Genomic DNA, 12,040 nt, shown 5'->3' with positions numbered 1-12,040 from the left:
ATTCATTAGCATTTTCCGTTCAAATTTGACAGAGTATTGAAATCAGTTAGAAATTAGAAGGGTAAAATTAAAATGGGAGATTTAGTGGGTGGTCCAGTATAACAGTTTTCTAAACCTTTGGGTCCACAATGTAATTTTGTAATACATCCAGTCCCCACGCGAGTCGTAAAGACAAAAATACCCCCGTTTTTTTTTTTTACAGCAATACACTCTGTAACTTTCTCAAAATCAATCGACCTACTGTTCATCTGTTCACATCGGAGAAGAAGCGAAGAGACGACTACTCACATCGGATAAGCTCAACGGAGAAACTCAACAGTTGGTTAATCTCTGCCTAGAACGCAAACGTCTGGCCATTCTCTCTCTATTGTTCCTCAGAAATCGAGTTTTTCAAAACCTAGAGACAAGACGTATCAGGTAACAGTTAGTTTTTGAAAATCGTGATCTTTCTCCGTGAACTCATCAGCAACTCCTACGATTTAGGTTTTTGAGTGCCTTTGTAGAGTTTAGGTTTTTAGGGTCACATTTTAGGGGTTTTTAGTGCCTTGTACGGTTTTGAGTCCCTTCCTTAGGGTTTTACTCAACAACTGCTATTGTCAACAATGTAGATTACCTTTTGGCGGATTTGAAGCTGAAAAATTCATCGTGACATCTCTGAATTTCACATTGTGCAAACTCTTGCAAGCCTTGTTGTACTGACAGTCACAATGAAGAAGAAAAGTATGCATAATAGTTTTAAATTCAGTTTTCATTCATCATTATGTACACTATGCATCAGCAAAGTTTGTGTGTAGATTGGAAAGTTTATGTGTAGACTGCAAATTTGTGTCTAGATTGCAAAGTTTGTGTGCAGAGTGCAAAGTTGATATCTAGACTGCAAAGTTTGTGTGGAGAGTGCAAATTTTGTGTCTAGAGTGCAAAGTTTGCGTGTAGAGTGCAGAGCTTGTGTCTAGACTGCAAATTCCATCAGCTGTCCCAAAAAAACTTTGTTTGTAGACTGCAAATTTTGGAATTTAAGTTTAGAATTTTACTGAAGTTTGTGGTGCTTTTTTATTCTTATGTTCTTCTTTGAGATACATAATTTAATGTTTTTCATGAAGGGAGAACACACAAGGAAAACTCATATTCTGTCATTTAAAGCAGTTTTGTTGGAACGAACTTGTTATGCCTTAAGGTGAATGAGAATGAAGGACTTTAACTTTGATTAGTCTTAGTATTGAGAGAAGAAGAGTTTAGATAAAAAGTGTAGATTTTGGCCCGATGAAGTATTATGATTTAGGGAGTTTAATGACTTTGAGGAGAAAGGAGAATGTTACAAGTTCTTGCCTACTAGGTGGTTAGTCTTACATTTCTACTTCCACAGGTTAAAAACCCATTTAGTCTAATTAGTCTCTCCCTGATTCAACACTTTGAACTTGGCTTGGAAAGTTTTCAACATTTGATGCCTGCCAACAACACAAAATATCAATATTGCATTTAACATTGCCAACAACATTTGATGCCTGCAAACAGCAAAGCCGGTCATTTAACACTGTTAATCAATATTGCATTTACAAAGATACAAAACTACAATTGCTGCACAAGTATTCTTTTCATCAATTGAAATTTTGAACTATGGACCAAGTTTTACACATCACAATTTCTGTCGTGTCCTCCATGTGTGCCTAGAGTGTTCCCAAATCCCAGTAAAACAAGTACAATTAGAAACTAGACACTTAATTTGGCGTGTTTGACGTGTGTCAAGAGAGTGTCGTGTCCATATCCGACGCGTGTTAATAATTGAACAAAATTGTAGAACGTCATTTCAATCCTCCTCCTCCTCTGTTGGTTAACAGTGTTAATTGAACAAAACCGTAGAACCGTAGAGAAAGTATTATTCCAAACGGTATTATGAAATTTCATTAATCAGTGTTAGAGAAAAGGGGCAAGAGTGCCAGGCAATTAACACTGTTAATTAAAGGAGAAAGTTATATCATAATATTAATTAACAGTGTTAAATGACCAGCCTGAATTGATAGCCCTTTTTTTAAATGATTTGATCTTCTCTTTTGTAACCATTGGGATTGTATTGCTTGCAGTTTCTATTTAATCTTAACATTTTTTCTTTCAAAACTCTTGATTAATTTTTGAAAACACTTTGCGATATGCAGTGCTGTAATATGGAGTTCTGAAGCTGACATGCTACACATTGAAGTTGAAGACATACAAAATCTGTTATTTGAAGATGCAACATCTAACCGGGTAAAAATATTAAGACGCTTTTCTTTTTGTGTGTAGACTGTTTGCCTAAACTTGCTCTCCAATACAAAGCTAGATGTAAAAATCTTGACGCGCTATTCTTTTTGTGTAGATGTAAACTGTTTGCCTAAACACAATCAAGGGAAGCCAGCTGGTGGATTGCAAGCACAATGACCCGGTTCAAAAGTACGTATTTCAAAACATATTATCTGTAATTTTACCAAGTTGCATAGTTCTTTGAGTGGTTGTCGTTCGCCAAAAGACTTCTGCAATGTCGTTAATTTTAGGGGGTTTGCATAAGACATGGCGAAGATCATAGGCTTGTGAGGGTTTGTAACAGTGTTAATTAAGTTTCATTCATAAAAATGAGTTATATGCTATTTTGTTGTTCTATTTTCTCTGAACTCCAAATTGAAAAAGATTTTCTCTCCTTCATTCTCATCTATAAGAATAGGGATTTGCCTATGATATCAGGTTCCTATCAAACTTAAGAAATTCCCATTCAGTCTGTAACTTGACCTAAGGACTCTTGTTATGATCTCGGGTTTTTGTGTAGTCGTGGCATTTTTTTTTTTTACGTACTATCGTTCATCGCATGGATCCCATTGATGGGCTATCCACATTTTTTTTTTCATAATGTGGCCCTGTTAATTGAAGTGATGGGAGAGGTAAGATTGGAGATATTAAGCGTTGAGAAAGGTAAGCTTCTTTGTAAAGGCATACGACTAGTGATCAAACTTACTTAAAATTGAGAGGATTTGGAAGACATAGAAATGGCTGTGAAATGGTTATCAGTATCACAGACTTGAATTTGATGTTTTAGTTTGGAATCTATCTCATATGTTGAGTTATTAATTTGCACCTTGTGTTATTTGTAGCACTGTCATGCACCCATACCTGAAATTCGACAGGGCATGGGATCAATTCATCGATTTTTTTAACTGAGTTATGTTATGTTTCACCACTGATTTGATTTTGTGCATGTAGACTTTTTATTATGCTCTCACAACATCTCCTTTAAAACTATGCAGAGCGGGCAATGAGAGATCTGCATTCAAACAGTAAAAAACCAGCAGAAGGATCAGATTCACAACAATATGACTCGAACTTAGATACACCCGGTGTGATCAAAACCCCAACAACACAAGCACATGTGTACCAGTTGAGGCAAAGAAGGGGTACGCAGCAAGGCACACCAGTTGTAACTCAAGCAAACCAGCCCAAGTTAGTTCCATCTGTTACCATCAAAATCCCAAAAAAGTCTAGAGCAAGAGGAGCAACACAAACTCAGTATGAACTTAGAGCAAGATCAGAAAAACAGTTAGGAACAAACATCGAAGAAGAAGGATTGATAAGCCGGTCACAACCGGTGAAAAAAAGGTCAAGAAATGTGGTTGAAAAAGAGAGCACACAACAACGAATAAGCTTGAATAGGTCCAACTTGCAGGGTATGATTAGATTGATTGGAGATACTGAATTCAGTCCCAAACATATAGCTTGCTTCAAAAGAACACCTTTTTGGTTATTAATTGAAGCAATTGTGAGCAAGAAGTTGGTAAGTAATCATTGCAGAAAGTTTGATGAAGTTGTTGTGAAGGTTATAAAGTCCTATGATGAACGTACAAAGAGTTTTCGATTGGGTGACAAGAAAGTGAAGCTTAAGGATAATCATGTGAAGTTGATTTTGGGAATATGCTGTGGAAATGAAGAGATGGTAGAAACAAACATCAGCAAAGGAGACACTGCATTAGCTAAGAGGTTGTGCATCAAAGAACCAAGGTTAACAACTACAACAATGAAGGAAAAGATAAAAGAACTAAAGAGTAGCAACAAGCCAGAAGATATTGAAGACGTTGTCAGATTGTTCTGTCTTTTCCTTTGTTGCACATTGCTCTTTTCGACAAGTGGAACAACGGTGAATTGGTCGTTTGTTTATTACATGGAATACCTAGCAAAGGTAAAACAGTAGAATTGGGCTGGAGCTATTACGGATTATTTGATGAAGTCCATTCACAAAAATCATAAGGAGGTCAATGAATTGCATGGATGTTCTTTGCTTTTAATGGTATGTGCTGATCTTTACGATTTCATTATTATTATGGATGGTGCTATGTGATATCTGAACATGCATTACTAAATAATTTTCTATTTGTAAAGTGTATTAGAATATATCTGAACACGCATTACTCAATGAATTGCCTAATGTACTTTGATTATTGGAGCCCCTCTATTTGTAAAGTGTATTAGAATATATTTTTTAAGGTCATTTCTGTGATTCTGAATAATGCAGTTTTAAAATTTAGAACTTTCAGCTATTATGGAATTCTCAGTGCTAAACTATGGCATTTGTTTTTGCAGTTTTGGCTTTGTGAGCAGACTAAAGTTCTACAACAAATGAATGCAAATGCAGTTCCAAGATTACTTAAATGGAACATTTCAGAGCTTCGGGATGTACTTAGGGATTTTGATCAATTGAACCAACTTCCGGCTGATCAAGTAATACTTAGTTATTAATCATTATGTTATCACCATTAATTGTTAATTGTCAATATTAACTCATTTTCTGTCTGAAAACACTTAAAATTCTCTTTGACACAAGTTAGAATGCCAAATTGTGTTTCACAGGTAAGTGATACCAAGTTACAAGAAACAGATAAAGAACAAAAGATCTACAGCGATCTTGGAAGTGAACAAGAATGTGGAGAAATAGAACCTCTTGAACTGGAGGTTGAAAAAGTAAGAATGAGTGTTGATGGTGAATCTCCTCAACAAGTTAAAGGTTCTACAGAAGCAAGGGTTGAAAAAGGGGCAGATGAAGGAAATGGACAAGGGTTAGATGATTTTAACACTCCCTCCAACCTGTCATTGGAAGTTGATTCACCAAGGTACAAGTCCACTATGGTGCATGACAGCATTGGCCTTGAATCACGAGAAGAAGCAAGGGTTGAAAAAGGGGCAGCACAACTCAAACAAGATGTCACATCAGAAATTGGACAAGGGCTAGATGATTTTAACACTCCCTCCAACCCTTCATTGGAAGTTGATTCGCCAAGGTACAAGTCCACTATGGTGCATGATAGCATTGGCCTTGAATCACGAGAGGATCATTTGTCACGAACAGATTCCGGTTCAACATTAGTTCCAAATACCTATAATGAGATATCGTTGGATAATATTTGTGGAACAATATTGCACCAATCAAAAAAGGATGCAATTGCAGTTATTGATGAACTGAACAAAAGGATTGAAATCTTGGAGAAGGAAAAGAAGGGCATGGAGAATGAAATCTTGGAACTTCATGAAGAAAAGCAAAAAACTCTTCAACATCAAATGGAGGGAATTGAAATTCTGAAGCGGGAACTTGAAGAGAAGGATTTATACATCTCCAAATTATGCAAGAAAAATGAAGCCCTTGAAAAACTCTACAAGCAGTATGAGGAACAAGTTCAACATTATGAAACACATGAGTTAACACAAGGATATAATGTTGAAACGGAAAGACAAGTGCATCAAGTGACACAGAAGGCCACATTTGACACTATAAAGGAACTGCGGAAAGAGAGAGATCAGTTGGAGGGGGAATTGATAAACATTAAAGTTCATGAAGTGACACAACAAGTAAGGGCTGAAAAAGTGCTTCAAATTTCAAAGAAGAAAAGTCCACCGTCAAAGTTTAAGAGAGTGAAAGAAAGAGATGATAGGAAGACAAATTTCTGCGAGAACTATGTGTATGGAAAGTTAAAGAGGAAAAGTCCGCAAGTAGAGTTTGTTGATGTAGACGACTTGCAAGAAACTTCTTTGGCAAATCAAGTGCGAAAGCCAAAAAAGAAACTAAAGAACTTGAAGAAGTGCAATACTGAGATGTCAAAACTCATTCGTGGAGAAACTTGGTTGGCAATTGAACAACTTTGGAAGACAGGAAATTCTAGGTAAATTTACCTTTAAAACTATTGCATGTTTTTAATTTGAAATGTTTATATTATGTTAATTGACAACATGACTAAGGCAAAGCTAAGTTGGTACCTTTTATGTTCTATATCTATTGCTTGTGTCTTGTGTGTCCTATGTCCTATTCTACCTTTTGATCGAGCTGCTCTCATAAAGTGTACACCAAATGACAAAGTTAGTGTGTCTTGTATGTGTCCTGTTTCTTGTCCTATTATTAACAGTGTTAATAATTGAACAAAATTGTTGAACCTCATTTCAATCCTCCTTCTTTGTTGGTTAACAGTGTTAATAATTGAACAAAACCATAGAATTCGTAGATAAAGTATTATTCATCTGTTAATGACTTTTGAAAATAGTTTTCCATGGAGTTTCAAACCTGATATGGAGTCAGTGAAGCAGGGTCAGTGATCAGGGTAGTGAAGAATCTGATCACTACCCTTTGCTTTTGCTCTACTTGTTAGTGAAGCAGGGTCAGTGATCAGGGTAATGAAAAATCTAAGAGTTTGTTGGGATTGCCATATGGCTATAAAGATGATTTCAGAATTGGAGGGGAGAGAGATTATTATTAGGGACAATAACAGATTGCATAGTTTTAGCAAAGGACAATGTTCTTGCAATGACTACTGGTGAGGTTAGTGGTGTTAGTTTTTGACCTTTCAAGTTCTGTTATATGGCTAAACTGTTGTATAGTGACACAATTCAAATATAAGAACTTCCTTTCATTTGATGGGTGGATGGATCTGTTTAGATACAGTTGGCTTTTTCCTCTTCATTACAAATCAGAGATCAAGTTTGTCATAGCTAACTTCAAGGCTTTTTACATGTATCTAATGCCTTTTTACATGGAGTACTTGAGGAGGTAGTATACATGAAACAACCCCTTGGATACAAGGATACAGAACATCCACAGTATGTCTGTAAGCTTAACAAGGCTTTGTATGGGCTGAGACAAGCACCAAGGGCCTGGTTCTCTATGTTCTCTTCATTTCTGGTACAGCAGGGGTTTTCCAATAGCAAATCTGATACCTCTCTGTTTATTCACAAGTCTGCAGCAGGGTTAACTTTGGTTTTGGTGTATGTTGATGATATTCTGATTACTGGTAGTAATACTCTCTACATTGCTGAGCTTATCTCCACTCTTAGTGCACGGTTTGTAATGAAAGATTTGGGTGCACTCAGTTATTTTCTGGGTCTTGAGGTTCTGAAAAATGGTTCTTCTATCATTCTCTCTCAAACAAAGTATGCTACAGATCTTTTGATCAAATCAGGAATGCAAGATTGCAAACCTAGTTCTTCTCCATCTTCTGTAAAACCTACTATCTTGTCTCCTGATCCAGTCTTTGAGGATCAACATTGGTTCAGGACTATAGTTGGTTCCCTACAGTATCTCACTCTTACAAGTCCTAAGATTTCTTTTGCGGTGAACTTGGCCTGTCAGCACATGCATAATCCTAAGCAGAGTCATTTCATTGCTGTAAAAAGAATCCTTAGATATCTCAAAGGATCACTCCATCACGGATTAGAGTTTGTTCCAGGGCCTTTGGTTCTTACAGCGTTCTCCGATTCTGACTGGGCAGGGGACCATCTAGATCGCCGTTCAACTACTGGTTTTTGTGTGTTTCTGGGGCATAACTTAGTCTCATGGAGTGCTAAAACTTACTTTCATGTTTCTGGACCATCTAGAACTTACTTTCATGTTTCTTTCAAAACTCTTGATTAACTTTTGAAAATATTTTGCGATATGCAGTGCTGTAATATGGAGTTCCGAAGCTGACATGCTACACATTGAAGTTGAAGACATACAAAACCTGTTGTTTGAAGATGCAATATCTAACCGGGTAAAAATGTTAAGACACTCTTCTTTTTGTGTTTAGATTGTTTGCCTGAATTTGCTCTGCTATACATTGCTATATGTAAAAATCTTGACATGCTATTCTTTTTGTGTAGATGTAAACTGTTTTAATCGTGTTTCACTGATAAAAAAATAAAAACAGTGTCTAGATGCATATGTAAATGAGCTCATGAAAAACCATTCTGACGTTGTGCTGAAGTTTGACTTGAATACTCCAGTACCGAAATCATTCATCTTCAGCAGCTTCTTCCTGGTAACAAACTAAAAGTTTTTTTAAAGAATTGCATTTTTCACATACACATTGAATACTCCATTACTGAAATCATTTGTTTTTGTTTTTGTGTGCAAATAGGACACGATCCGAAACAAAGAGCAAAACAAAGTGAAGGCAATGCTTGGAAAAGTAATGAGAAAATCTGTAGGGGCAAGATTTCTTATTTTTCCAATACTCATTCAATTCCATTGGACATTGCTTGTTCTTGATAAAGATGAAGGACGTTGGAAGTTCTACAACTCTCTTAAACGTAGAAGTGCAAAAGATGAACATTGTAGTGCAACAATACTCTTGGTAAGCAAAACTTGCTAATGAAATATCCTACTCTTAACTCTAAAAGCACTTCTTAAGAGCTGCACATTGTTTGTTTTCTTGTAAAATAGAGGCAAGTTGTTGCGGCATATGTCAACATTGACCAAAGAGAACCCTGCAGAAGAAGTATTACTGATGAAGTGGAGATTCAGCAAAACTGCCCCCAACAACCAATGGGAAGGAAAGTATTGTTTATAGCTTTTTATCCAAAAAAACTCCAAATACTATTAATTCACAATGTTAGTTCCCTATCTTAATTAACTGAATTCTAAATTCTTGCAGTGTTGATTGTGCGATTGTCGTCTTTTCGATAATCAAGAAGTATCTATCAAATGAAGACCAAACAAGTAAAATAACAAAAGAAGAATGCAGGAAAATCATAGCAGACTTGATACATTCATTCGTGCCCTGTTGAGTATTCTAATGGTGTATTAAGTCTCCCTTACCCATTCCTTTTGACTTTTAATTTTTGGAACTTGCAACTGTTAGCAAGGTTAGAAAGGTTTAATTTCTTGAACTTTCAACTATTAGCATGTGTACTTCTGTTTCAATGCAACTTTACCAAGGCTTAGTAAGGTTTCAAGTTCTGCATATACCTTTTTGTCTCAAGTATAAAATGTAATGTACTATGTTTGTGTCTGCTCTTTCCAATGTATGGCAAAGCTAAGTTGGTACATATTGTGTCCTCGTGTGTCCTGTGTCTTGTGTCTAATGCACAATTGATGTGTAAGCTTGAATTTGCTGCATTGCAAAGCTAAGTTGGTACATATTTGCGATACATACCTACATATTGTATGGCAAAGCTAAGTTGGTAAATATTGTATGGCAAAGCTAAGCTGGTACATACATACCTACAATGTATGGCAAAGCTAAGTTGGTACATATTTGCGATACATACCTACATATTGTGTCCTCGTGTGTCCTGTGTCTTGTTTGGATTCACTAACAATGTTAAATGACAGGCTTTCTTTTCGAAAGAATGGGTTAACACTGTTAAATGACCAGTGTTAAATGACCAACTTTCTTTTCGAAAGAAAGTGTTAGATTTAACACTGTTAATTAAAGGAGAAAGTTATATCACAATATTGATTAACAGTGTTAAATGACCGGCTTTCTTTTCGAAAGAATGGGTTAACACTGTTAATCAAACAGAGAATGGTATATGACCATGTTGATTACCAGTGTTAAATGACCAACTTTCTTTTCGAAAGAAAGGGTTAGATTTAACACTGTTAATTAAAGGAGAAAGTTATATCACAATATTGATTAACAGTGTTAAATGACCGGCTTTCTTTTCTAAAGAAAGCGTTAAAAAGCGTTTGGTGTGTAAGGAAGAATAAATTAAGAGTGCAATGCAACTAATATTGTTAATTGTTGGAGAAAGTTCTATCATAATATTGATTAACAGTGTTAAATGACCTGTTTTCTTTTTGAAAGAATGGGTTAACACTGTTAATCAAACAGAGAATGGTATATGAACATGTTGATTACCAGTGTTAAATGACCAGCTTTTTTTTCAAAAGAAAGGGTTAGATTTAACACTGTTAATTAAAGGAGAAAGTTATATCACAATATTAATTAACAGTGTTAAATGACCGGCAAATGACCAACTTTCTTTTCTAAAGAAAGGGTTAGATTTAACACTGTTAATTAAAGGAGAAAGTTATATCACAATATTGATTAACAGTGTTAAATGACCGGCTTTCTTTTTGAAAGAATGGGTTAACACTGTTAATCAAGCAGAGAATGGTATATGACCATGTTGATTAACAGTGTTAAATGATCAACTTTCTTTTCGAAAGAAAGGGTTAGATTTAACACTGTTAATTAAAGGAGAAAGTTATATCACAATATTGATTAACAGTGTTAAATGACTGGCTTTCTTTTCGAAAGAAAGGGTTAAAAGTGTGCGGTGTTCGATTGGAGTTCCAATCATCGTTCTTTGCGCTTTGCAAGTAACAATCAATATTGATTAACAGTGTTAAATGACCGGTTTTCTTTTTGAAAGAATGGGTTAACACTGTTCATCAAACCAAGAATGGTATATGACCATGTTGATTACCAGTGTTAAATGACTAGCTTTCTTTCGAAAGAAAGAGTTAAAAGCGTGCGGTGTTCAATCGGAGTTCCAATCATCATCTTCTGCGCTTTGCGAGTAACAATTAGGTGTTAGGGAAAAATAATAGCTATAGAAAACCTTAACAAAGAAAAGGGTCATGACTGGTGTGTGAGGAAGAATAACTGAAGAGTGCAATGCAATTAACACTGTTAATTAAAGGAGAAAGTTATATCACAATATTGATTAACAGTATTAAATGACCGGCTTTCTTTTTGAAAGAAAGCGTTAAAAAGAGTTTGGTGTGTAAGGAAGAATAACTGAAGAGTGCAATGCAATTAACACTGTTAATTAAAGGAGAAAGTTATATCACAATATTGATTAACAGTGTTAAATGACCGGCTTTCTTTTTGAAAGAATGGGTTAACACTGTTAATCAAACAAAGAATGGTATATGACCATGTTGATTACCAGCGTTAAATGACCAACTTTCTTTTCGAAAGAAAGGGTTAGATTTAACACAGTTAATTAAAGGAGAAAGTTATATCACAATATTGATTAACAGTGTTAAATGACCGGCTTTCTTTTTGAAAGAATGGGTTAACACTGTTAATCAAACAGAGAATGGTATATGACCATGTTGATTACCAGCGTTAAATGACCAACTTTCTTTTCGAAAGAAAGGGTTAGATTTAACACTGTTAATTAAAGGAGAAAGTTATATCACAATATTGATTAACAGTGTTAAATGACCGGTTTTCTTTTTGAAAGAATGGGTTAACACTGTTAATCAAACAGAGAATGGTATATGACCATGTTGATTACCAGTGTTAAATGACAAACTTCCTTTTCGAAAGAAAGGGTTAAAAGCGTGCGGTGTTTGACTGAGGTTTCAATTGTCGTCCTCTGTGCTTTTCGAACAATCAAAAGTTAGGGAAGAATAAATTAAGAGTGCAATGCAACTAACATTGTTCATTAATGGAGAAAGTTATATCATAATATTGATTAACAGTGTTAAATGACCGGTTTTCTTTTCGAAAGAATGGGTTAACATTGTTAATCAAACTGAAAATGGTATATGACCATGTTGATTACCAGTGTTAAATGACCAGCATTTTTTTTGAAAGAAAGAGTTAAAAGCGTGCGGTGTTCAATCACAGTTGCAATCATCGTCCTCTATGCTTTGCGAATAACAATCAGGTGCTAGGGAAAAATAATAGCTACAGAAAACCTTAACAAAGAAAAGGGGCATGACTGGTGTGTGAGGAAGAATAACTGAAGAATGCAATGCAATTAACACTGTTAATTAAAGGAGAAAGTTATATCACAATATTGATTAACAGTGTTAAATGACCCAGAA

General features: G+C 35.4%; 1 protein-coding gene across 1 annotated transcript; it reads left to right on the top strand.

The window, feature by feature from the left end:
- Positions 1-4,842: 4,842 nt before the first annotated feature.
- Positions 4,843-8,060, top strand: LOC131321379 (uncharacterized). The gene is made up of 2 exons (XM_058352363.1): positions 4,843-6,167; positions 7,934-8,060. The coding sequence occupies exons 1-2, from the start codon at positions 4,843-4,845 to the stop codon at positions 8,058-8,060; spliced, it is 1,452 nt and encodes a 483-aa protein (XP_058208346.1).
- The last annotated feature ends 3,980 nt before the right edge of the window (positions 8,061-12,040 follow it).

This window comes from Rhododendron vialii, chromosome 3a, assembly GCF_030253575.1.
Source record: "Rhododendron vialii isolate Sample 1 chromosome 3a, ASM3025357v1".
NCBI lineage: Eukaryota > Viridiplantae > Streptophyta > Magnoliopsida > Ericales > Ericaceae > Rhododendron > Rhododendron vialii.
Note: the sequence above shows the minus strand (reverse complement) of the source record. Positions and strands in the feature narration are given on the sequence as shown.